The sequence below is a fragment of the Trichomonas vaginalis genome, chromosome V (genome assembly GCF_026262505.1).
Source record: "Trichomonas vaginalis G3 chromosome V, whole genome shotgun sequence".
NCBI classification, from domain to species: Eukaryota; Parabasalia; order Trichomonadida; family Trichomonadidae; genus Trichomonas; species Trichomonas vaginalis.
Window position 1 is genome coordinate 1637036 of NC_067207.1, and position 26760 is coordinate 1663795.

The 26760-nt window shown below is 33.4% G+C and overlaps 10 protein-coding genes and 3 pseudogenes across 13 annotated transcripts, besides 5 other annotated features; 9 read left to right on the forward strand and 4 right to left on the reverse strand.

The window, feature by feature from the left end:
- Window positions 1-1568: part of a mobile genetic element that runs on past the window's edge.
- A 1947-nt stretch (window positions 1569-3515) lies between these two features.
- Window positions 3516-3875, reverse strand: TVAGG3_0262120 (annotated as a pseudogene). The gene has a single exon. A coding segment is annotated over exon 1 (360 nt).
- Window positions 3876-4168: 293 nt separating this feature from the next.
- Window positions 4169-4345: a mobile genetic element.
- Window positions 4319-4345: a terminal%2Cinverted (terminal inverted repeat of MuDR-2/MuDR-2B_TvMULE3 transposon ID:TVAGG3_0262130).
- A 3960-nt stretch (window positions 4346-8305) lies between these two features.
- Window positions 8306-8432: a mobile genetic element.
- A 967-nt stretch (window positions 8433-9399) lies between these two features.
- On the forward strand, window positions 9400-10218 carry TVAGG3_0262150 (phage tail repeat-like family; the record flags this gene model as incomplete). Its single annotated transcript, XM_051228370.1, has 1 exon — window positions 9400-10218. The coding sequence occupies one exon, from the start codon at window positions 9400-9402 to the stop codon at window positions 10216-10218; it is 819 nt and encodes a 272-aa protein (XP_051098100.1).
- Window positions 10219-10357: 139 nt separating this feature from the next.
- On the forward strand, window positions 10358-10720 carry TVAGG3_0262160 (uncharacterized protein; the record flags this gene model as incomplete). The annotated part of the gene is made up of 1 exon (XM_001299462.1): window positions 10358-10720. The coding sequence occupies one exon, from the start codon at window positions 10358-10360 to the stop codon at window positions 10718-10720; it is 363 nt and encodes a 120-aa protein (XP_001299463.1).
- Window positions 10721-10738: 18 nt separating this feature from the next.
- Window positions 10739-10981, forward strand: TVAGG3_0262170 (serine threonine-protein phosphatase family; the record flags this gene model as incomplete). Its single annotated transcript, XM_001299463.2, has 1 exon — window positions 10739-10981. The coding sequence occupies one exon, from the start codon at window positions 10739-10741 to the stop codon at window positions 10979-10981; it is 243 nt and encodes an 80-aa protein (XP_001299464.2).
- A 4-nt stretch (window positions 10982-10985) lies between these two features.
- Window positions 10986-11573, reverse strand: TVAGG3_0262180 (uncharacterized protein; the record flags this gene model as incomplete). The annotated part of the gene is made up of 1 exon (XM_001299464.2): window positions 10986-11573. The coding sequence occupies one exon, from the start codon at window positions 11571-11573 to the stop codon at window positions 10986-10988; it is 588 nt and encodes a 195-aa protein (XP_001299465.2).
- Window positions 11574-12287: 714 nt separating this feature from the next.
- Window positions 12288-26760: part of a mobile genetic element that runs on past the window's edge.
- TVAGG3_0262200 lies at window positions 13328-14286 on the reverse strand (annotated as a pseudogene). Its single transcript has one exon. A coding segment is annotated over exon 1 (959 nt).
- On the forward strand, window positions 14725-14877 carry TVAGG3_0262210 (uncharacterized protein; the record flags this gene model as incomplete). The annotated part of the gene is made up of 1 exon (XM_051228371.1): window positions 14725-14877. The coding sequence occupies one exon, from the start codon at window positions 14725-14727 to the stop codon at window positions 14875-14877; it is 153 nt and encodes a 50-aa protein (XP_051098101.1).
- Window positions 16122-16982, forward strand: TVAGG3_0262220 (uncharacterized protein; the record flags this gene model as incomplete). Its single annotated transcript, XM_051228372.1, has 1 exon — window positions 16122-16982. The coding sequence occupies one exon, from the start codon at window positions 16122-16124 to the stop codon at window positions 16980-16982; it is 861 nt and encodes a 286-aa protein (XP_051098102.1).
- On the forward strand, window positions 17953-18867 carry TVAGG3_0262230 (organellar and viral DNA polymerase type B; the record flags this gene model as incomplete). Its single annotated transcript, XM_051228373.1, has 1 exon — window positions 17953-18867. One exon carries the CDS (start codon window positions 17953-17955, stop codon window positions 18865-18867), a length of 915 nt encoding a protein of 304 aa, XP_051098103.1.
- Window positions 19791-20302, forward strand: TVAGG3_0262240 (organellar and viral DNA polymerase type B; the record flags this gene model as incomplete). The annotated part of the gene is made up of 1 exon (XM_051228374.1): window positions 19791-20302. A coding segment is annotated over one exon (512 nt), but the record flags the coding sequence as incomplete, so codon positions are not given.
- On the forward strand, window positions 20494-20974 carry TVAGG3_0262250 (KilA, N-terminal/APSES-type HTH, DNA-binding family; the record flags this gene model as incomplete). Its single annotated transcript, XM_051228375.1, has 1 exon — window positions 20494-20974. A coding segment is annotated over one exon (481 nt), but the record flags the coding sequence as incomplete, so codon positions are not given.
- On the forward strand, window positions 21712-21900 carry TVAGG3_0262260 (uncharacterized protein; the record flags this gene model as incomplete). The annotated part of the gene is made up of 1 exon (XM_051228376.1): window positions 21712-21900. The coding sequence occupies one exon, from the start codon at window positions 21712-21714 to the stop codon at window positions 21898-21900; it is 189 nt and encodes a 62-aa protein (XP_051098106.1).
- TVAGG3_0262270 lies at window positions 24900-25695 on the reverse strand (annotated as a pseudogene). Its single transcript has one exon. A coding segment is annotated over exon 1 (796 nt).

Genomic DNA, 26760 nt, shown 5'->3' on the forward strand with positions numbered 1-26760 from the left:
TTAGGGTCAAGTCTTCTTATTTTCTCAATATTTGCATACTGGTCTGTTTGTTCTCTAGCTTGTGGTTGTACTGAGTTTCTCAAAGCGAACCATTCATAGTTTGCCCATGTTACTGTTTGAACTAAGTCAGAGTTAGAATATATCTTATATCCCATGAAAACTTCTGGAGCATATTGGTATCCGACATAGAAAATTCCATTGCAACCTTTCTTGTCAGACAACTTGGCAGAAGGTTTTATTTCAATGTCTTGTTCCACGTATAAGAATGAGTTGTCAATAGAAATATATGAAACCTGTCGCAAGCAATATCTACTGTTGTTGAAGAACCTTCCCAAACTCACCTACGTTTCCATAAGAAACAGCAGTTGTATATTCGTAAGTTCCAGGAACTATTTCTGACCTTCTAATGGCATTGTCGCATTCGTTATACCATTCGGAAACATTTCCGTTCATGGCATCCAAAACTGTTGGCGTTATATTCTGAGCGGGCGTACATTTCATATGGGTAAAAATATAGAATAGTTGGATTTATGTGTCATAATAGAACCCACTCGACCAAGCTTTACTTCTTCCTGACTGAGTTTTTAACTCTTCTTTTTCCTTCATTGCCACTACTTTCACTAGATGAAGTTACTTCTTCACTACTTTCACTTTGTTCTACTCTTCTTCTTTTGGTGTCGCTTTTGGTAACTTGCCCTCTGCTTCAAGTTGTTGCATCTTTGCCTCATGTTCACCTAGTATGTTGTAAATTTCCCATGTCCTTTTTGCCTTTGGGCTCTGGTCGCCCATCTCAGGTAACCTATATCCTAGAAAGATTTTGTCATAGTTTGTATTTGAGTCTTCGCGTATTGTTTGCATGACTCTTTCCTGAGTTTCCGGTTCAAGCTCTTCAACAGAGCTTGTCCATATGGAATAAGCTCGTTTCCAAATATATGTTTTTGTAGCCATTCTGGTTTTCTTTCCATGTTACCAATTAATATCTTTTGTGAATGGGAAAGCTTTTACCCAATGTTTCAGTCTTGCGTCATTTATTTCTGTAGTTGGTTTTATTTTGTCAAGGAACATGTTTTTCAATACTAACATTTCATTTGGTACTGTCCATTTGAGTTTTCTTAAATATTCATCCCTTCTCGGTTCATTGTCTGCAAAGTAAGTTTTTATGACATTTGAAACTTTCGTTTGCAAGGTCATGTACAATAGGTTCTCTTCCTTCTCTCTCCCTAACTTTCTTTCTAAAACTCTTCACCAATTATACCATCTCTATGGTTCTGTGTAGTTCTTTGAGATAAATTTCTAGAACGTCAGGTGTTATATTTCCATCAGCCATGTTCATTTCATACTGGTCCAAAAATATCTGCATGTTTCATATCTTTCAATGGCATTAAAGCCGCGCTGAAAAACCAGCTAATCTGGTTCACCATTCACTTCCATTGCGTCTACAACTTCTTGGAATTGTGGTTGTAAGTTTATGAAACCACCTATCCGGGATTAGCTTTATGACCCCATCTCATTGTAGTTCCATAGTCTGCAGAAACAAAAGTAGGTTTGTTTCCATATTGGTTAGGTTCTGAATGAACTTTAAACAATGTTTCATTTCTATATGTTTTGGTGAATTTTAACCTTTTATTTTCACCGAGTTCAGCCAAAGATTGAACGTTATATGTCGTAAGTAAAAAGGTTGTTGTATTTGTGCGTACACTTTCTTTCAGTTCTTCCATTCTATGCTGAATATTTTCATCTGATGTTGGAGTCTTTTGTATGTCGGCGAACATTTTTCGATATTCTTCTACTATTCAGCCGAATTTTTTCTTAGACTCTTGGAAAGATTCCATATTCTCCGCATACTCTTGTTGAGGGTCAAGATTTTTCGGCTGTTCCAAATCTTCATCTAGTTCTGTGAAGTTAGTTTTCCAAAGGAGGGACTTGTTCGTTTCCTTCAGGCTCTTCTAGCTGTTGTTGCTGAACTATTTCTTCCATGTCTGGTTGTATCTGAACTTCTTCCTGTGGAGTTTCTTGTACCTCATCTGCTGGCATTTCATATATTCCGAGACCGTTTTTAACAAGTTCCCTATTAAGTCATCCGCATCATAACCCTTTCTTCTTTCGTTCCGTCTTTATTTTTTACGCGTTTCATGAAGAGAGTTGAATTGTCATTTAGCTCTGACACCAAATATCTCGGAGTAAATTCAGTCATGTCATTTGGATGATATGCTATTAAATCATATCCCTTAGCGAGCTTGTATTTTCCAGGTTTGAAATTATATCCCATTGGTGCTGAACCATAAAGCTAAATAGGTTCGGGTCAGTATTTCCTTCCTTGAACTTTCTAATAGCTTCTTTATATCTGTCACTAAAGTCAAGAGTATCTGGGTAACCATAATTTTCCTTAAGCATTTTTAAAGAATTCTTGGTTTCCTTGTTCTCTACTTCTTTTATGTCCTTGCTCTGTTTGTGGTTTGTGTGCAGTGTTTTTGAACTGTTGGTTTGTGGTGCTGTTTGAACTGGTTGGTTGTGGTGCAGTGTTTTGAACTGTTGTTTGGTGCAGTGGTTTTGAACTGTTGGTTTGTTGTGTTGGTTGTTGTGTTGGTTTTGGTGCATGCCTGTGTCTGTGTCCATGTGACGATGTAAATGTTTTTAGGTAGTCCTGGTGCAGGTGCTTCTCTTGGAGGGTTTGGTGGTATATAAGTTCCACTAGCTAGTATATAAGTTCCACCAGCTGGCACATATGTTCCATCTGCAGCATAATAATGTCCTACCTGACTTTTCGTTTTAAGAAAGCATTTACTAGGTCTGTTTTGGTCTGTTGTAACTCTTTTCTTGACTTTCCACAACAGTTGCTCTAACGGCGTCATAGGCACTTTGAACTGCCTGTCTCGTTGCTGCATCTGTTATTTTCGTCATATTTTGTGCTACTTCTCTTAACTCTTTGTCGAAACCTTCAGACTTCAGTTTCTTTCCAGATGAGAAGTCGTTCACTTGTTCACCTTACTATGAAGAGCTTCGAAGGCGTTCTTAAAGTCAGCATTTGTTAAAGCTTCATTTTGAACTGTCTTCATCCGCTTGTATTTTTGTCCTTATTGACCCTATAAGCTTGGGCTGCTTTAGCGTTGCTTGGGCAATCTAACCAGTCATTGTTAGCTTTTATATATTCTGCGCTTTTCATTGCCTTTTGCATGGCTGCGTCCGTTATTTTTACTTTCTTGTGTAAGTTTTCATACTGTACGGTTTGGTTTTGCAACTGTAAAAGTTTTTCTGCTTTACATTTGCTTCAACTTCTTTTTTATACTCATCGCTATCCATATATGTCTTCAGGCTTTTTGTTTTATTTCTTCATCTTTCAGTACTTTATATTGAGTAGTATGGTTTTTCAAATTTATAACATCTTGTTCCATTTTTGCTACTTCTGCTGCTTTTTCTGACACTTTTTTCGCATATTCCTCTGTACTTAGTTCTTTCAGTTGTTCTTCTTTCTTCTTTTTCTTACGTTTAACTCATTGAGTTTCTTTGTGTGTCTGTCATATTCTAGTTTCTTTTCGTTTTCACTTATTTGTTTCTGTATGTCTATGTTTGACTTTTTTGACATCTGTTATTTGATTTTTGAGTGAACTCAAATTCATTTGACTTTGAGGGTTATAAGCTGTTCCGTCTGCAGCTCCACCATAGCCTTCCATTTTCGCTAAAAGTGCCGCTCTTAAACCTCCACTCTGTGCACCAATAACTCGGTTTAAAAGCATAGGGTTGCTTGACATTTGTTGCAACATAGTGGGGTCATTCATCATTTGTTGTTGCAACTGTTGTTGTGGTGTCAGTTTTACTATTGGATGTTTCAATGCTCTCTTCCTCTTACGTATATTCTTACGTAGCTTACGTGGCATTTTAAGTGAAGTTAAAAAGCGGTTTTTGACAGATGTTTATATGACACTATTTGTTCAGCACAAAAAACTACTCGGTCAAAGTGTTGTCAGTTTTGTAAAATAACCGTCCTATCTCATTCTATAAGGGGAAAAAGGCTTCTCAAAGTTTACTTCCGTGGAACGCCTGTAATTTTTCCTGTAGCGACGATAGACCCTTACTTGTCCGGACAAAGTTATACTAAACATCTTCAGGGCTAGAGGGCACGAAGTGCCTGGAGGCCCCACTACCTTTTTTTTTTTTTTTTTTTTTTTTTTTTTGAGATAATTATGTAAATAATATTTTAAATATTTGAATTTGAGGTATAATTTTATAGTAAAATATATTATAAAGAGTATTTATATAAATATTGTAAAATAATATAAGTAATAAAAATTGAGACCCCCTCCCTGTTTTTGATGTTTTGTCACTTTTCGGTAATTCTTATTGTTTCTCAACTTCTTCATTTGCTTTCTTGAAAACTTCTGAAGGGTCAATATATTTACCACATACTGAGTTATCATATTTTTGAACATTATTATATAACGAATGAACAAACTTTTTAACTTTCCTTTCTGATTTTGGTTTATATGTTGCAAATGCGAAAGATTCACGGGCGCAATCCATCTGAAGATAACCGGCATCACCTCTTTCGGTTTCTACTTCTAATTGTTTAAAGCTTTGATTTGATGATTTGTAACCAACGAATAAACGCATGCATTTAAAAGCGGCATCACATGTGAAAGCTTTATTTGAAACTAGAGTTGCTTTAACTTTGCGTTTAATATATGTGTCACCTAATTGGTTCACATCATGAGCCGGATTTGTAATTCTTAAATGAGTTTGTTTATCATCAAAATATGGAGCATCAGAGTCATAGCATGAACTTTCAAGTTCTCTATAATATCTTCTACCGTCATTCTTTGCGAATATTTCATTTATCTTTTCGAATGAATGAAACACATTTCCATTAATCGGTTTAGTGTTTGGCACCAAATAGTTAGTCGTCATTTATTAATAAATAAAAAATCAAAATTAAAAGATGAAAATGAATTTTTAATTTTAATGAAATAATCAACTATGGCTGCAGGTATATTTAAGAAACTGTGGGATAGAGTAAAAAGAGGAGCGAGTAAAGTTTGGGAAACATTGAAGAAGGGGCAAATTGGATATTTAAGAATAAAGAAGCAATTAGTGACGTTGCTGAATCAATAACACCAAAAGCTGCCCCAATAAGAGAAGTTTTAAATAAAGGAGAAAAAGTTTATCAAAGACTACAACCGATACTAAGATAAAAATAATTTTAAGCCGCTAAGCGGCGAGATGATCCATAGGATCTCATATTTATTTTTCCACTATCTACCTCCTATTTTATTAAGTATTCCTTCAGCTATTCCACCAACTGCGTTACCTACTTGTGCTCCCATCGCTGGATTACCTGCTTTAGTACCTAATACTTCACCTATGATAGTTCCTGCCGTTTTCGCTACTGGTGCCAAAAAGTTTGCAATGGGTTTAATAATCTTTTTATGAACCCAACCCGCAGCTTTCTTAATTCCATCCCATAATTTTTTAAAGAATCCTGCCGCCATTTCTGATTTAATATTAATTAAAAAAATATATTTCATCACTTATATTCTAATTTTTATTTAATGATAAATGAAACCGATTTTAAAAATAAATGAAACAGAGGAGGAAGAAATAAATGAAAGTGAAAATGTTCAACAAAAAATAAACGTTGTCAAACCAATTACTGAAATAAAAATTTTTTCATCTGTTGAAGAATTTAATGACTATTATGCTAATAATAAAAAATTATTTGAAGAATTGACAACATGTAAATTGAATAAAATGTTTAAAGTTGATGGATTCAAAATTTCAAAAATAAAAGGAGTGATTAGTTTGAAATATATTCCTCAATCAAGAATCACCTCATTAATGAAAATTGATGATTTAACAAAAAGAATAGAAGAGATTGAAGAAAGAATAAATCAGATAATTGATATCATAAATTCAAATAATCATTAGTTTCTTAAAGTTCAATGTTGAACTCATCAAATTCATCGTCATCATTACCATTACCTTTAGCGAGTTTATTTACTCTTTCAACTTTATCTTTTGATAGTCTTTCGTTTAATTTTTCTGAAGTTTTTCGTTACCAAGTTCTAAAATTTTACATGGATGATATTTAAACCCGTTAAATTCTTTTTCCTCAGTTTTAATCATTAATCTACAAAGAACTTTAGTTAGGTGGTTTTGTTGTTTAAACCATTTATCCTTAATATTTGTTATAAATTCAATATCCGGAATTAATTCCCAAATTTTTGAATTTTCGATTAATTTACCATCAAATGCAAAAGCAATAGGTTTAATATTAAACTTACCTTTATAAAATAAACTTTGTACGCAATCATCAAAATAAACGTCTACTTGTTTAACCTGGGTGAGAATTGGTGAAAGTTTATCCATTAATTGATTCACAGTCACGAATTTTGATTCACTCATTTCTTACGAATTAAAAAAATAAATTATTCAAAAATGTAAGACATGAATTTTTAAAGTTTATTTTAAAAAAATTTTTTTATTTCATTATGGTAGTGAATCTTTCATTCATGAAAATAATTATATCTGATTTATTTTATTCTCTCGTACATACTAGATTTGAAGAATTCGGAACTTTTACCATAATCTCCTAAATGTTTTCTTATCCCTAACGTGTGCCAGTTATTATATGAAACTGAATAAACTTTATCCTTATCTTTACACCTTTCATCACTTCCAATATATTTATATCTCAGTTTTGATTTAGCATTTTCATATTCATTAGCGTTTAATAATTCACAGTCTTCCTTTTTAAATTGATGTTTAAGATATTCAGGATTTAATACTCTACGTTTATATGCTCCTAACTTAGTTCTAAAGGTTTTTCTACAAAATTTAGGAATTCCATCCTCTTTAATGTCATCAATGATTTCCATTTCATTATTTTCAATTTCTTCTTCTCGTTTATGAGGTCTTTGATTATGACTCCATTGATTCCATGAAATTAAATATTCTTTATCATTATATTTATACCTCATTAGCTTATTTTGGCTTTCATATTCATTTAATAATTCACAATCTTCATTTTTAAATTGAAGTTTAACCCATTCAGGATTTAAACAATGTTTAATTAATCGCGGAATATCTGACATCATCTATATATAGCTTCTTTTATAAAAGATAAAAAAATAAATTATTTTAAAATTAATGTTAATTTTTTAATGATTTATAAATAAATATATTTTAATGCATCGTCTATATATAGATGTAACAAAAAAAGTCACTAAACCCGTCATATCCTACTACTTTCATCACAATAAATTCTTTAATCCAATATATTTAGGAAGTGATGTCAAGTATCAAAGCAGAACTAACATATAGTTGAGCTGAATATTTTGGTAATACTGCCAAAGTTGATAAGACACGTATTAAAGAAGCATTCTCTGATACAACAAGTTCTAACAATTATTACATTTTTATTTGTTTGTTTGAATCATGCATAGAAAAAGGTGCAATTTACATCCAAAGATCTAACAATATTTGCACATTACTTGAAGATTCTGTATTTAACAACTGTAAATCTTCAGTTGGTGGATCTGTCTACTATGAATGCCTTAAAAGCGGACAGATTGTTCAACATCGAACATGCTATTATCAATCAATAGCAGAAACCGATGATATGGCATTTCATCAACTGGGTGCATATTCAGATTCCATGAAAAACTACATTTATGATGTTTCTGTTTCAAACTGCGGAGAAAGTGAATCAAAAGGACTTGTTATATTTAGTGTTTTTGAAGGAGATATACGTATTTCGAATATAAATAGCACAAACAACAAATGTAATCAATATTCATCAATTTTTAGTGTCCTTCAAGGAGGTTCGGGTACTTGTAATTTCTCAACATTCAGCAAAAACAATCAAAATGGAAATTATTCACTTCAATTTTGGATTAATCTTGGTGATTATATTCAAAAAATTTCTTATTGCAATGTTATTGGAAACAAATGCGGAACAGGCAAGAGTCAAATTCTATTTCGATGTTATGGTGCAATTAATATTGATCACTGCATATTTTTAAAGAACACTGTAGCTTACACTTTTGAATATGGTCCCTATGAAGGTTCCTTGACTATTTCCGAATCATATGTTGATTCACAGACAGTAATAACAAGTCGGGGAACAACTGTTAAATTTACTAATCTAAAAAACAATAACAATTTTAATACTTTTACTAATTTTGGCAATTGTTTTATAAAACTCAATTCCACACATAAATTTACCGGCAGGCCTTCTTTTGTTATTAAACGCATAATAAACAGGAGGCGATAGAATAAAACTAATAGAAATGCAATATTTCTTCATTTATTTTAAGGGTACATTTACACCCGTATGATATGGTCTTCAATACTGGCGTTTAAGGTTAATTTTCAATGACGCATCACGCCTGTTGTCAAGATTTTGAACAAAAGTCAGATGAGCGTTAGTTCATCCTTAATATCTCAGATTTTTCTCTCTTTCTTTGGTAAAATTTTGAATTTCGCCTCGTGACCAATATCAAACATTCGAGCGTTTTTTTTATATCTAAACTTTATGCATCATTTTTCTCAGTTAATTGCTAATATTTCTGGTCAGAAAAAAGCTATCATAAATCAATATATAGTTCCTCAATTCTTGTTATTAAGGCTCCACGTTCACATCTTGAAGGACGTTCATGCATTCAATTTTGAGAGGGTATTCAATTAAGATTGCACCTAAAAGTGCATTTGTAGCCACATATGTTTGCTTTTGAAATGAACAGACACCTGATCCATCATCTACATGATGAGAGGGATCTATTGGTATCACTCAAATTGAATAAATACCTAATTTGAGAAAACTTGGTTTTTTTCGTCCAAAATCAATTTTGGAAAAAATTGACATATTTATATCGGTGAGAAAAAATTTTAAATTCTGATTGCAGCATGACTAATTGCAATATTAGGAGAAATTAATTATCACATTCTTTTTCGTTTTTATGAAAGATACAAAATCTCAAAACCCATCCACGCGCATAAAAAATTTAAATATCCATTATAAGACAAGGATTCCAGAGAAACAAAAGTTTCCCAAATCTGAATAGTAGATTGCCAATTTCCTTAAAAAACTGTAATTTGGCATTTATATATATTAAAATATTATTTACATAATATGTAAATTGTAATGAAGGTCAGGTATGTGGGGCTTCCAGGGGCTGCGCCCCTTCTAGCCCTGAAGATGTTTAGTATAACTTTGTCCGGACAAGTAAGGGTCTATCGTCGCTACAGGAAAAGTTACAGGCGTTCCAAGGAAGTATACTTTGAGAAGCCTTCTTCTGGGTCGAAAACATTATATAATGTGTCGCTTTTCACAAATTATATATGTTTTCATGTTTTGTCACTTTTCTGTCACTTTTCAGGAAAAAACATTTTTATTATTATATATAAATGAATTTTACAAAACCACCGTTACCGTTCTTTGGAAATAAGAGTAGATGTAAAGATATTCTATTGAGAGAACTTAAGAAACTACCGAATGGTCTAACATTTGTAGATTTGTTCGGTGGAAGTTTCTATATATCCCATTTGTGCCATACAATATTCCCAGACTCAAAGATTATATGCAATGACTTCGACAACTATATGGACCGTCTCAAACATATACCAGACACAAACAATATATTGAAAGCGTTAAAAGAAAAGATACCTATAGGTAAGATGGAACGTATACCATTAGATAAGAAAAATATTGTGAGAGAGGTTTTGAAAAAAGCAGAATATATAGACTGGGATAGTATATCTGCTAGACTATTATATAGTGGTGCTATAAGAGTTCATGACATTGAAACACTTATGTCAAAAGTTTTATATCTTAACTATACAAATGTTTTCAAAGATGACATAGAAAAATATATTGAGGGTATAGAGTTTGTGAGATGTCATTGGACAGAGTTGTATGAAAAATATAAAGACAAGGAAAATGTTTTCTTTATAGTGGACCCGCCGTTCTATAACACATGGGATTTTCAATACCAAGTAGACTGGACTTTGAGAGACTCTTTAGAAACTTTAGACGTTATACATAACCATCCATGCTTTTACTTTACATCCGATAAAAGTGGTTTGGAAACCGTTATGAGATGGTTAGAGGACATACATGACTATGAGTTTAGATATGACAAGATAGAATATGAGAGAGGTCCTATAAACCGGAGAAAGTGTCATAACAAAGAAATTTTACTAGTAAGTAAATGTGGTTTGAAATAGGACTACTTGTTTTAGGTTTTTTCCATTGTGTCATTTATTTATTTGACGTGGCAGAAAGATATAGAGAATATGAAGATGAACCAATGCCTGCAAATGTTCAGCATATGTACTCGTAAGAGATATTTTTATCTAATATTAAATGGACGCACAGAACTTAGCGAATGCACAGCAACCTGGACAACCAAACCCAGAGAATATTCCAAATGAAGTTAGAATACAAACTGCAATGGCAAACTATGGTCAAGTGCCAACAGATGTACAAATGCAAACTGCCATGTCAAATGACGCTGCGTTAGGTTTGCCACCATGGTATGCAAATATGAGATGGAAAGAGTTTTATACAAACCCTGAAGTGGGATATAAACAACTTTATGCAGATGACGCGAACACAGGAGTTGACCCAGAATATGTTTTCTACCAGAGGAGAAACAGAATGTATGAGCTCCAGTTAAAGAATGCTATGGAACTCAACAGGAAACGTAAGAGACTAGGCGGACATTAGATTTTTACATATAGTAAAATGGGTTTCTTCAGTAGTATTGGAAACTTCTTCAGAAGAGTTGGAAGAGGTATATGGAATGGAATAAAAACCGTAGGAAGAGGAATTTGGAACGGAGTCAAAAATATTGGTAAAAGAGTAGGTCAGTTTGTTGGTATTATACCTAAAGACCCTGAACCAGAAGAGCAAGCTCCTGTTATACAACAGCCTGAACCTGCACCACAGTCTAGTTGGCAACCAAATCCAACACCTCAACCGTATTAAAAAATTATATTTTTACCGTTCGATAGTAGTTGTATATGAAACTAAGTTCTAAGTAAAACGCATGGTATAATGGAACTATTCTCTTTCTTCCATCTGTTGTAAACCATACTTGAAAGTCTGAAATACTTCCACTTGGTGGTTCATATAGCTTTGTAGGTTTTTCGTAAAAGTCATTTGCCAAGCATAAAAAAGAGTTTTGTGCACCAGAAAATGAAGCATGAACTATAATAGCATCTGAGTCGAAAACATTTTCATATGTTCCATTAGGGTTTTCGACTTCATAAAAGTCCGGGTGTACTGGATATTCTGCAGGCTGATTTAACATCCTCATAAATCTATACCATGCCAAGTTGTTATATTTTGTAGAAATATAAACGTTTTCTCCAAGGTCTTCTATTCTATTGATTTTAACAGTTGCATTTTTCCTGTCATATATAATATCGAGATGGTACTCTCCCTCGTCAATGTTATACTGGTTTGCATATTCGATATAGATGTCGTTTATTTTTTCTTGAAAAGCTTGAAGAGTTGTTTCTAAGTTTACAAGCAAATTCACTTGTAAAAGTTTTCCCTGTTCAAATTTCTCATACATACGTTTTTCTTTGTTATAGTATCGAACTTCAAAACCGACTGTAAATGGGAAACCATGTATGGCTTCTGAAATGAACTTCATTCTACGAAAGCCAATAGCTTTTGTGACAGATGGGTCTCTTAACCATCTTAACGGGTAGTCAAAACGATAGCCTTCATGCTTTACGGTCTCTGTCTCAAACTTTTGACCGACATTAGTAAAAAGTTCATCTAATGGTTTAGTTGTAGCAACTCTTGAATTTTCTTTTTCTATTGAAAGCATATTTTATCTAGAATAAAAATGTCAAATGAAACAGCGTCTATGAGAGAAATACAACACAACCGACAACTCATTATACAAGCTCTAAATAAGAACACAACAAACTTTTCAAACTATTCTAAGATATCTGAGTCATTGAAAGAAGGAAACTTAAAACTGACATTAAACCCAATGACAGATGAGTTTCTGTTTCAAGACAATAAGAACCATACTGTTTGTATAAATCCAACAAAAGGAACTTTAAACGAGAAACCTATAAATGAACTTCTTTTGAAAGCAGATGTTGACAACAAAGCTGACAAAACATATGTAGACGATGCAATAGCAAAAGAAGAAGAAAGAGCTAACAAAGCTTATGCAACAAAAGAACATACTCATCCTGAACTAGCAGACAAAACATATGTTGACAATAAAATGTCAAGTGAAGTGACAAGAGCTGAAAACGAATATTCTAAAAAGACTCATATACATTCTATATCTGATATTACAAACTTACAAGAAACCTTAGAGACAAAAGCAAATAAGACTCATACACATACCATTGCAAATATTACAAACTTACAAGAAACCTTAAACAGTAAAAGTGCCGTTGGACATACACATACCATTGCAAATATTACAAACTTACAAGAAACCTTAAACAGTAAAAGTGCCGTTGGACATACACATACAAGTTTTACAACTGTTACTATAGAAAGTATTGAAGGAATGGTTGAAGAAACTGGTGGGGATGTATTATATTGTAAACCTCCTAACTTTCCACAAGGTTTAACATCGGATGACGACATAACGACGATGAGAAACATTAGATGTAAAGATGTTTATGTCATGAAGGATGAAAATAACGTTAAATTCACTGCTCAAGATTTATATGACAAGAAAGCAGACAAGAACCATACACATACAAGTTTTACAACTTTTACAGCAGATGATATTACACTAAACACAACCTTGCCAAGTAAAGCTCCAACAATACCACCGGCAACAAGTCTTGTAGATACTTTGATATCTAATGACAATAGTATTATACATCTAAGACAGGAACTCAATGTGCTTAAACAAATTTTGCCGAATCTTATTTACCCGGTTGGCTCTATTTATACGTCAATGAACTCTACCAGACCAGAAGTAGTACTTGGTTTTGGAACTTGGACTCAAATAGTCGACAGGTTTTTGTATTGTGCAAACTCTTCAAAGGAAACAGGTGGAAGTAAAACGATTTCAGGTGCAAATTTACCTGCGCACAGTCACTACGTAAGTTTAACTACATCTCGAGAAGGTGGGCATAGGCATAAATATTGGGATTGGACAGGAATGACAAAAGGTAAAGGATATGATGTTAAAGACAACGTTCAGTTTGCTATAAATTGTTACTTGGATAACACTGAGGTAGGAGGAGACCATACACATTTCGTTTCAGGGTATACGCAAACAACGGGACAAAGTAAAGACTACATGCCACCTTACATGACAGTTTACGCATGGTATAGAATTGCTTAGTCGTCATTTTCAACTTCTTTAGCATATTCGTCAGGAGTTGTCTTATATTTGTTAGGAACTGTCTTTGAAAGTATACCACCTTGAACTTTGACAAGTTTGAAACGAGGTCTGGCAATAGTAGTTTTATCTTCTGCTTGCAGTGTGTACATTTTGCCATGTTTGCCTAAAACTTCATAATATTCTCTTGTATACTTTCTTCTATTTTTACGAACACGAATGTGAGTACCTGTCGGGTTCCCATTGTTGTCATAGTCAATAGTATTTTCATATGGGTCGCGTTTGGGTATTTCTATTTTTACTTTGTCTCCTTTCTGAAGTTTGAAGCCCGGCATTCTTTCTTGTTTGTCTCTTTTGACTAAATTATTAAATATATAGTCTTTCTCTAAGTCAGGGTTGTTTTTCATTTCTTCGGGGAGTGGTTTCCCAAACCTTTTTGTTTACGGCTATTGTAAATATTTAAAACTTGTCTCATCTTTGCCATGGAGAAGTGTCTATATTTGTCGTCATATGACATTTCATTTGCTTCACCACCTTGTGGTTGGTTTAAGTCTCTTAACATTTTTATACAACCGTCAATGACACCAAGAGCAGAATGGTTTTGGTCGACAATGAAATATTGGTTTACATTTTTTGAACGCAGATAGTTTTTAATATCGTCTGATTTGAAAGAACTTTCACAGTCAGATGTCAGTTTTGTTGGATGGTATTTGTCAACGAATATTGTCAAAGCTGCTAAGATATCTAAAATATTTTTGGACTGTAATGGTATGGCTTCACAGTATCTTGTGTTTTGACCGACAAATATTAGCCAGTATGGTGGTCCATCTGTTCTAACTCTCGGAATGTTTTCCAAGATATCCATAAACCAAGCATTTGGTGTTGAACTAAAGATTTTTACCATGAGTGCTTTCTTTGTCGCTTTAGAAACATAGGGGTCCTTGTTTGGATTCGTCATTTTTTAACCCATAAGAAATGGGTTTATTTGGCGCGTTAGCAGGAGTTGCATCCAGATTTTTACCCGCAGTGGGGACAATAGCCAGAGGTGTATTTGGAGTTGGAAGGAAGATTTTGAGTACATTAGGTATACTGAAAGAGAAAGCACAACCTATTATACAAACTGTACAGAAAGGTTGGGAGGTAGCACGAGATGCAACAAATCTTATTCCAAATCCTGAAACAAGAGGAAAAGTTCAAGGATGGATGGACAATGTAGGAAGACAAGCAGGAAACTATTATAACAAAGCAAATGACTACTATAACCAAGCAGGACACTATATGGACCAAGGTGAAAGATTCTTTAACAGAGGATATAACCATGCACAACAGTGGGTAAACAATAACCAACCTCAACCGCCTCAAACGTGGGGAATGTAAAGTTTTTTACTGAGATGAAATGAACAATACAGCATTGAGACAAATGGGTTCAAGATGGATTTGTCGGCTTCCAGCAGTTACACAACGTGTTTGTCAAGTTCTTCCTATACCTCAGGAAGTTTTAGACCGACTTAAAAAACAACAACAACCAGTTGAAAACAAACCAAACTAAAATTTTTTACTGAGATGAAATGACCGAAGAAGTTGAAACGGTAGATTTGACACCACAAACAAAAAGTTCAGAACCATTGTCAAAACCTGTCAAAGAACTACTACAGATGAAGAGAAAAATTCAATAATAGAAAGTGCCAGGTCTGGAAATACAAACTCTAACTATAAAGTCACTTTTCATAAAAATGGAACGGCTAGTATCTCAAAAAAGAAACAGACTCTCACAAATAAAATATTGAAGTCTGAAGGAGCTTTCGAGACAACAGATGGAAAAGTTTACTTCACTGACCAACAGTTCATTATAGAACATCTCATTGACTTAGAGTCGAAATATTCTAAACTTTACAACAAACACAAAAAGTTGAAAGGAAAACAAAAACAAATGGCATATGATATTTATGAAGATGTTGACGACACAACTATTCCTGCAAGTGAGGTAAAGTCAAAGGAACCGAAAAGTGACGAAAAACAGATAGAAGAAGAGAAACCAAAAACTGAAGATAAACCAAAACCAAAGTTTAGTTTGGAAACTAAACCAAGTCAACCTTCATTAGCTGGTATGGGTTGGCGTCAAAGACTTATGGCTTCAGGCGGTTATGTAAAGTAAAGAAAAAAATATTTTTTTATTTTATTTGAAATGTACGCTGAGTTTGTTGGAGAAGACCGTTGGGAAACTTGTTTGTTAGATGAGAAATATGAAATTCACTGTTGTGAGTCATTTGAAGTCAGAAACAAAAAGACAAAAAGAGTTTTAAGCGAATGGGAGCGAAATGACGGATATGCTATTATGAAGATGGGTGGGAAACACTATTTTAAACATATTGTCATTGCAACTCATTTTATACTGAATCCTAACAATTTACCTTTTGTAGACCATATAAACCGTATAAGAAACGACAATAGACTTGAAAACTTACGTTGGGTCACTCGTTCTGAAAACAATAGAACAAAGGCAAATTTGGAGATATTGTATTCGAATTTGTCGACGAACTAGAAGATGAAACAATTGAAATTACAGACTATGGCAAGCATACGTTTGAGTTTTACTACTATAGCGAAGAACAAGACTCTTTCTACTTTTATACCGGCGTAAACTATAGGAAATTACAAGTATATTTTACTAAGGCGGGCTATGCTTATGTAAACACTAGAGATACAGATGGAAAATACGTTCAAATACTTCTTAACAAATTCAAGAAGCTATATGGCATACCATTTTAAACCATATATTTTTACATATATTAAATGCTTCAGGTTGAAAAACAAAGAACAAAAGTAGCAGATACAAAACCGTTAGACTATATCTTTACAAATGCTGGTATGACTATTTCAGATGAAGAAATTTCATCCCGAGCTTACAGGTTTGACTATCCAATTCGTTGGCTTCAAAGTCCTTCAGATGCAAAGGCAATAGGATTTAGAAGAGTTTTGTTTTCAAATAGAACTAACGCGTTTATGTTCGCAGTATATTTTCATGGGCAGTATAAAGGTTCTGATGGTCTAATAGACAAATTTGATGAAATGAGAATCTTTACAGTTCGTTCAGACGAAAGTCTTGAGAAAACTCTAAATGACTTTCAAACTCAAATGAACAAATACTATTGGGAATTTCAAGAAAAATACGCCTCTTTACTAAATGGAACATACTATCTGAAACTAGAATATGACAAGATGAACTCCACCGTTTCATTTCAAAAGATTGAAATTAACCCTCCAAGAGATACAGAGTTTTTATTTTGGAAAGTAGACAAACGTTCTTGGGCACAATTTCTTCGGTTACTAAACCAGAACGAACCATTACCACCAGATGGTCCATTTCAATTTATACTTCCACCAGCAGATTTGACAGTTTATAGAAACGTGTTTGACCCTCAAAATGTTATGTGTCATGCAAGTTTCAGTTCAAGCAACAATAGTTTTCTATGTATTGGTAAGGACGTTTATGACTTTGCTTCTAAATTCTACGAACCACCTAGTAACAGTTTCTCTGACTTTCAAGTTTGGTTCACAACAAATGGTGTGCAGCATATTATACCATTGTACTATGACTTTTATCTCGAATTGTCTTTCATATACAACTACGGAAAAGTGCTGAAAAAGTATTGAAAAATATAATTTAGGGTAGATGGTTTTTAGGTGTCACCAGGTCCCTCGGTCCCTCGGTCCCTCGGTCATTTTAACTTCTCTGAAAAAGTGTGACAACATGACATTTTGACAACAACACAGGAAATAAACTTCTTCTTCGTATATGTTTTGTCATGACTTCTTCGTATATGTTTTGTCAAGACTTCATCGTAATGAGCGTAAAGGACCCAAAAATAAAGTTTAGGTGAAGAGGTGCGATCTCACCTCCTTTTTCACCTGTTTTTTCACCTCTTGAATTTTCATGACTTCTTCTTCGTAAATGTTTTGTCAAGACTTCTTCGTAAATGTTTTGTCATGACTTCTTCGTACATGTTTTGTCAAGACTTCTTCGTAATGAGCGTAAAGGACCCAAAAATAAAGTTTAGGTGAAGAGGTGCGATCTCACCTCCTTTTTCACCTGTTTTTTCACCTCTTGAATTTTCATGACTTCTTCGTATATGTTTTGTCAAAACTTCTTCTTCGTAAATGTTTTGTCAAGACTTCTTCGTAAATGTTTTGTCATGACTTCTTCGTACATGCTTTGTCATGACTTCTTCGTATATGCTTTGTCATGACTTCTTCGTATATGTTTTGTCAAGACTTCATCGTACCTGTTTTTTCACCTCTTGAATTTTCATGACTTCTTCGTATATGTTTTGTCAAAACTTCTTCTTCGTAAATGTTTTGTCAAGACTTCTTCGTAAATGTTTTGTCATGACTTCTTCGTAAATGTTTTGTCAAGACTTCTTCGTATTCTTTCACCCGTTGAATTTTGTATAAAAAGCAACCCGCTGTTTTCTGGCGGTTGGTATATTCTTCACAAAATGCTTGTTTTGAGGTCGAGCCACTTTTGGCTCCACCGTATTTTTCAACCAAAACTCATGAATTTTCCCGAAATAAAAAATAAAGTTAGTTTTTTAAAAAAAATATTTTTTATTTTTATTGTAAGAACATGTTAGCAACAACAGCACCAAACTCTTTAGTCATGAACCCAACTTCAATGTTAGTAGAGATGAAAAGCTTCATTCCTTCTTCATATACTTTCGAAACAGAAATCCAGAAGATAAAGCAGGAACTTCTCCAAGGAGATTTAGATTGCACTGCAAAAGATGAAACAAATGAAGAATATCTTTATGAAATGCAGGATATTATTGACCATCTACCTAAACTTCCTGAAATCCAACAACAAAAGCTTACTATTCCTGAATTCGATGAAATTGAAGTCAGACCAACTGACTCAGTTGAAATAAAGAAGTTCATACGTAAGGTAAACTATGAGTTTCTTGGATTTCATTGCAACCACAAAGTCATGGACAAAGACTGCGATATGGTATATAAGAACATTTCTGACATATATAAATCGGAGGAGTTTAAGACCTACGACAACTTTGTTTCGTTAGTTGCTGAATGTGTATGGCAGATAAGAGATAAAGATAAAAGATGTAAGGTATGGAACGAACAAATAAAACCCGCAACTTTTGAGTTAAAGAAAACCATTGACGCTATAGTTGTACTTGCAGGTAAGGTTTCAGAATATAACGCAAAAATGAACCCACAATGTTCTAAATGTAAAGCAGCAATGAGGAAATATAACTACTCCGTCAAAGAGATAGAACGTATGCGAAACGACTATGCTGACTTAAAGAAAGAAGCAGAAAAGCCAGCAGAAGATAAAATGGACATATTGGCATTTCTAAACAAAAACTATCCAACTGCTGACGATTTCCTTCTTTCAGATGTCAAGAAGAAATATAAAGAAACATTCGGCATAGTTAAAACATTCGATGTACTGACAGAAGAAATAGAAGCTACAAAATTGTTTAGAATTTCAAATATACATCGTACAATTCATGTAAAACGCTTATAAAAAAAGAGGTGAGAAAAGAGGTGAGATCGCACCTCTTCACCTAAAATATATTTTTGCTGAGTAAAATGACCAAATTTCATTATATAACTGTTATTTTTTTACGAAGAGAACTTTGACACTTCGTCAAAAAAATCCCTGAAATCATATCTTTTATACAAAATTCAAGAGGTGAGAAAAGAGGTGAGAAAAGAGGTGAGATCGCACCTCTTCACCTAAAATATATTTTTGTCTGATTTACACTCATTTCGATGAAATCATGACAAAACATATACGAAGAAGTTTATTTCCTGTGTTGTTGTCAAAATGTCATGTTGTCACCATTTTCAAAAAGATGTTAGTTGACCGAGGGACCGAGGGACCTGGTGACACCTAAAAACCATCTACCCTGAAATCGTAAAAAAATGACTAAATTTCATTATATAACTGTTATTTTTTTACGAAGAGAACTTTGACACTTCGTCAAAAAAATCCCTGAAATCGTAAAAAAATGACTAAATTTCATTATATAACTGTTATTTTTTTACGAAGAGAACTTTGACACTTCGTCAAAAAAATCCCTGAAATCGTGAAAAAATGACTAAATTTCATTATATAACTGTTATTTTTTTACGAAGAGAACTTTAACACTTCGTCAAAAAAATCCCTGAAATCATATCTTTTATACAAGATAAATGAAAAAATTTCTCTAGACCGACTTTTTTTGGTCTTGCATAAAACACATGAAAATCGTAAAAAAATGACCAAATTTCATTATATAACTGTTATATTTTTACGAAGAGAACTTTGACACTTCGTCAAAAAAATCCCTGAAATCATATCTTTTATACATGAAAATCGTGAATTTCCTTAAGATACAAAATAGAAAAAATAAAGTTAGTTTTTTATAAAATATTTTTTTTTATTTTGTATGTAAGAAACAGAAAATGACAAACACTGAGTTTGAAACAGTTAGAAAGATAGACAATGACACCAAAGTGGTTAGAATAGGTGATTTAAACGTAAGATACTCAAAGAAATACAACAAATATTCTTTGTCAGACATTTTATCTCCATCTGGAAAGAAAACATCCCACGACTGGGTTAAAAATGCTTCTACTCAGAAAATTTTGACAAGAAATCCTGAGCTTATGATATCAGTAGCATTCTATGGAACAAGAGCATATCTTATAGACAAAAGTCTTATACCAATAGTTTTGTTATGGTTAGACCCAGTTGTTGGATATAACTTCATAACATATGGTTCATTCGATACTGAACGTTGCAGTGAGGGCTTACTTTACATCGTTCAGAAACCGAAGGACTTCAATACAAAGAGATATAAGATAGGAAGAACATATAATATAACTCAAAGATATGACAGTATAGTCAATAGAGTTAAGGTTGTGTTTGTTAACGATATGAGAGCTGCTGAAACAGAACTACTTGAAAAGTTTGAGAAAATGTATGGTGCTCCCACGAAAGGTAAAGAAACGTTTGAAGTAGATGAGATAGGTAAAGCTATAAAATTATTTGACGAAGTTGCTGAAAAATACATGTAAAGCGTTTATTTTTGGTCTTTTGTGAAAGTCAGGAAATAACGCTAGTTTTTTATAAAATATTTTTTTTATCCGGAATATAAGGACAGATATGTCAACAACAGAGAACACAACAACTGCTATCGTTCATGAAGACATAAATGAAGAATATGAGTACATACAATATAACAAACAGTTACGTCTCATTCGTTCGGTCAAAGACGACATGTACCAAATGCAAAGTATTTTGAATGCTCTTCGTTCTACAAAGCAAGCATATCATTGGTTTGAAAACCAACAGACAAAAGAACTTTTAGAAGAATTTCCTCATATGTTTGCGTCCCTCGAAAAACCGAGGAACGAGATTCCATACGAAAATCGTAAAAATTTGCCAAATGGTTTAAAAGGATATTATGTTCATAGACTTCTTGTAAATGCTGTAGCAATGTGGGCTTCACCTCGTTACGCTTGTTATATTTTCATGATGTTAGATGAAATTCATAGACAAGAACGTGAAGAGATGGAAAAGAAACTTCAAGCAAAAGATGAAGTCATTGAAGCAAAAGACAAAAGCCTTCAGAAAAGAATACCACGTTCGGTACCAAAAGGAAAGGAAAAGAACTATAAGTATATGATTTATACTGAAGAGATGGAGAAAGAAGAAGACAGAGATATGGTTATGTTGCATTTAGTCAGAAGAAACAACAAAAGCTTTTACGACCTTGCTAAGATTTACAAATCTGACAGAAATTGGTTCTATCGCGAAAACTTACCGATTTCAATGACACCAAATGAAGATGTGAAAACAAATAGTTCAAGATACGTTACCTCAAACACACTATGATATTAAAGGTTGTACAATACTTACATTCAAAGAAGATTTGCCGCTACTGAAAGAAAAAATAACAGAGTATTTTGACAACTTCAAACAAGTAGAGTAAATGAACCATTTATTTTTACGCTTGACTTCAGATGGCTCAGGTAGCTCTATAAGGTAAATTGTCTTGTCAAATCCTTCTGGCATTCCGAGTCCTTCCATCCGACATTCCGAGTCCTTCCTTCCAACAAGAAAAAAATTTCCCGACAACAGGAAAAAAATTTCCCAACAACTGGAAAAAAATTTCCTTCCAACTGGAAAAAAATTTCCTGTTGTTCGTCCGTAAACCATTCAAATTTTCGAAAATTGAGAACTTTTTGGTCGAACGACAGAAAAAATTTTTCCTTCAGACAGGAAAAAAATTTCCCGACAACTGGAAAAAAATTTCCTTCCGACATTCCGAGTCCTTCCTTCCAACAGGAAAAGTTCTTCCTTCCGACAGGACACAAACGAATGTCCGACGTACCACCAACCGAGTCCATTCCAAAGCCAGAAGAACCGAAAGCTGCAGAACCACAACAGACTAAGACTAAACACTTACATTTTTCAAGCTTGACTTTTTACAATTTGAACTTTGTTTGCGTAGATGTGAATTCTGAAAGAAGTATGAGGGTCTTGTATGACTTTGTACTTCTCCCATAGTTCATGTCTGTCAAACTTACCTGCCATGGACTCTTTCATAAGTTCCATGAAATCGTCTTCGGACAATCCGGGGAAAAGTATAATATCAGTAAGTATTCTCTTTACATCCTTACTTAAACTCTTTGCTGTCTGTACACAAATGACAACTGAGATGTTAAAGTGTCTGAGCTTCTTAAGAATTCGACACATATCTTGTTCTCTGTTCTTTAACAAAGGATGAGAAGCAAAGTCATCTAAGATAAGAAGACATCTATGAGGGTAAGTCTTCCAATCGTAAGATTGCAATTTCTTCGAAATGTATTCTATCTCTTTCTGTTTGTTTCTGAAGTGTTTCTTCTCTAATATTCTCTGCATTTCCTCATTTGGGTCTTTAAACTTCGAATTTATATACTCATTTATAGCATTGTACTTCAAAACTCTTCTTTGGTACTTCTTTATCCAATCTAACAACTCAGAGTCTTTTATACATACTAACTTAGACTTCTTTATAATATCTTTGAACGAATTGACGGTTTGGTCAAATTGACCAGAAGTACTACAAATAACAACTTAACTCATAGAATGGGTTCTTCTCATCTAGTTCTTGTTGTTGTGCAGCCATTTTAAGATAAGTGAAAGTCTTACCCGACCCAGGTGGTGCAATTAGACCTGTTTACCATTCTGAGCAAATAAAACTTGTCATGTATGGGTTTTATCTGAGCATTTTCTAACTTCCTCTTGTTCTTGTTTAAAACATTCTCAAATTTCTTGTCAATGTCAGCAAACTTTTTTTCTAACATATTTTTAGAAAAATTAAAATTTTTATCTTTTAGAAAATGCTAGCGATTTCGCTATCTATATTCGAGACAAGCTTTTCGACAGCAAAACATCTGTCGACCATAAAATCTTACATAGTGTAAACAAGAAAGGTGAATTTGTTCTAAAGTTCTGTTTCTGGGAATATGACAAGAACCATAAAACATTAAGCAGAGAAGTCTTAAAAATTTGTCAATGACAGACTTGTTGACAGAGATGACGCCTCTTGGAGAGATGAAGTCCAACAAAACTTCTTTAGAATGCAAAGAAGACACATGCACTGTTCTTGAAGATGAAATAGAAAACAGAATAGAAGAGCTATTAAAGGACAAAGAACTTTTACAAAAATATGGTTCTGAGAAGTTTGACATAACTCCACCAGAAAAGAAAGAAGAGAGAAAAGAAAGAAAAGAAAGTAGAAGAAGAGAAGAAAGAACCTGAACCAGAGAAGAAGAAATTTGACATGTAAAAATAAAATTTTATTTTTAGAACATTTCTGGGTCAATGTCAATGTTCTCTTCCTCTTTAGGAGCAAACACTGGCTTAGACTCTAAAATCTTTTTACCCAATTTACCTTGAACTTCTACAACTTTAGACTCATAATATTCATAGTCGTCTGCTTTCTTTGGTTCATAAGGTATAACAAGTTTGTATGCTTTACCTTCTTCGAGTTTTGAGAACCTTCTGTCAAAACTTTCTTTGACTGCTAACAACCTTCTATGTCTAAGTCTTCAAATTTCGCACCATTTTTAGTCACAATAGCAAACTTAACTGGTTCGATGTTCCAAACTTTGCTGAATGAAGACTTTTCAAAATGGTAGAAGTAAACATTCAAATATGTGAATGGGTCTAAGTTCTTCTTTAAGTCCTGACATGTACTTGTTTACTGAGATGAATTTTGTCATCTTTTCTATCGGATAAAAAAAATATTTTTTTTTAAAATTTACTCAGAAAAATTTTTCTTTGTATATACACCATTCTGTACGTCTAAAAGACTTTTGACATTTGCCAAGAATGTTCGTTTAGACGCTGTCATATAACCATACTCTTGACAATATTGTTTATACGAATCGTACAATGACCTTTCATCTAAACACTCAAAGTCAGTTTCATCTATGAACAGTTCATATACACTCTTGTTTGCTTCTAACAATGTTTGTCTCTCTTCGGTATGTGGAATTTGTCTTGGATTGAACTTAGAAATATCTAATGTCATAAAATATGAGAACAAGTGGTTGTAAAAGTCAGATGTCAAAGTTTCTGCTAAGTCGTCAAAATATTCTGTATCTTGCATATGAGCTTCTGACGTTCTGACAACTACATATCTTCTGTCAGAACTTTCTAACTTCATCGGAACAGCATTGTTTGAAACCATAATGAAATTTGCAACATTTTCACAAACTCTTTGGTCTTTATATTTTCTTTCAACAACTCCAACTTTGTCTGTTATAAGACTCTTCAAAGCATCTGAGTTTAAAACTTTTGTTGTATCTATACTTTGAAGTTCGTTACATACTATAAGTTTCATATTCTCTATTGAGAGTTAAATTTGCCACAGATGTTTTCTAAGTTTGTCATATTCGGTTCGAATAGCCCTCTAACAGTTTGCACAAAATATCTGTAAAGAAAGTGTTCTTACCAGTTCCTTGTTTTCCAATTATAATGAGAGCAGTTTCATTTTTAGCACTTGGATGTTGTAAGATGTTTGCAAACCAACATAAGATATACTCATAGACTCTTTCGTTTCCATTGCATATAATTTCTTTGACATGGTCTAACCAAGCTTCTATAACATTTTCTTTCCATTCTACTTGTTCGTATTTATATCCAGTGAAGATAGAATAGAAGTTTGGAGAAGGTGTATAAAACTTTATACCACGAACTGAAAAATCTTCTAACTTTGACAATAAGATATCCCAAGCATCTAACATCTTCATGCCAACTTGTACGACTTTTATTTTCTTAAGTTTCTGTTTACATTCTTGTTCTGAAACTATTGTCGCTTAGGTTTGTTAAAGACTACATCCCATTCTTTCATAACATAACATTCTGGGGCAGAGTCGACATAAATGACTAAACGTTTCAAATTCTCGACTGCTTTGTTATAGTCTCTAAATGGACACATATTTCTGAATGCTTGGAAGTCATAAAAATCTGAAACATCTATTCTGTACATTTTTATAAAAATAAAAAAAATATTTTTTTTATTCTTGACTTTGTTGTTCATTTGTTGCATTTGTTGTTCTTGAGCTATTTGTTGTTGAAGTTGTTCTTGTAATACAATACTTTCACCAGTTGCATCTTCCAATTCGAAACTTTCTGCCGTCATTGACAAATACATAGGACATAAAAGTTTTACAGGAACAAAGTTTGCGTCAACTAAGGTTAAGTTTATGTTTGCTAAAGTGTTTGAGTTTACTAAAGCTGAAAACTCTGCATTCGAATGAACAATAGGCAAACCAGCAGAGAAAGTGTTGTTTATACGCATAAGTATCTTTTGGTCATAGTAGTTTCTGTCGACATTCGAATAACACTTTGAACCTAAGTTTGAAACAATATATAAAATAGGTGTACTTAAAGTCAATGGAACAGACATTCCTTGTATGACACCTTTTCCTGTTATAGGAAACTGTTGGTAGTAAAAACCAGATATAAGTTTTGTATTATAGCTCATATTGTTTATAGTAAACTCAGTCGGACATCCAAACATAATGAAACCTGCTCTAGTTGCAGCACATGTTACACTCGTCCTTAAAGTATTAAATAAGTCAACAAAACCTGTTGGTGGTATATCTGAGTAAGTATCTTCAAAGGAGTATTTTTTACCATTCACAACAATAAAATCTTCTGGTGTCAAAAGAGCAAAACAAGCTTTAGTCGTCATTGTGTTTAAGTTAGTTTACAATATCGTCCTTGAGGACTTTGTAAGTTTGTTGTTATAGAATTATATGACTCAGGGTTTTTAGTCGTAATAGTATAAACCATTGTGTCTTCTGCCATTTACTTAGCAAATAAATTTTAATGAAATGTTGTGGTCGTCAAATATTTTTATAACGTCTGGGAAACTATATTTTAAGTTCAACGTTTCACCTCCTTTCATAACGTATATCTTGTCAATGACATTATATGAAACACCACAGCAACTAATGTCGGGTTCTATTTCTTTGATGTTTATATCGTCTGCCTCTGTCAAAAGTTTCAATAGTTCTTTCAAAACTTCATGAGGTGCAATGACATATGAGTTCACTTTTACAGGGTTGTGTTCGACCAAGTTTAACATTATACCTAAAGCTTGACAAATCTTCTCCTGAGTTTGAAGTTTGTCTTTCAGTTGTTGGTAGTCATTTCGAATATCTGCAACAGAACTTAAGTCTCTGCTAACTTCAGGTATGTTGGTTGTTCTTTTACAGGAACTATTATACCATCTTGGTCTTCGTATGGTTTCCCCACTTCAACATCTCTTTCTTTGACATTGACAATAACACTTTGACTGTTTGTTTGAGTTGGTGAATTTAACTTCACATCTGCCACCGCCATTAAACCTTTTGAAACACTTACGCTTCTATTTTTCGGAAATGACATTTTACTTAGAATAAAAAGATGGACGTATTCGGATATCTCTTCGAATTGAAGCAGAACAAAGTTTACACACACAAACAATACAAATACATTGACAGAATAGTTCTTTATACAAACAATGGTAAATGTTATAGAATAGCAGTCTTTGCTGAACCAAAATATTTTCATAAAGCAAAGAAAGTTGGTATAACTGAAATGGTGAAAGTTCTTGAAGCAGAAAAAATATAACAACAAAACTTACAGATATTTCTAAAGGAAAGTTTATAATACAATATTATGTCAAAACTGGCGTACTGTCAATATTTGACGGAGAGAAGTCAGTTCAAGAACAACTTACTGACCTGCTGCCAAAATCTGCTCGATGGAAGCTGTCGTTATGCCAATCTGAGGAGCCCCAGCAGGTTTCATCGAACGAATCTTCAAAAGAGCATCTTCCGTGAAAAGTGCTATTGGTTTTGTAAACTTCTTTGCTCTCAGTTCATATGG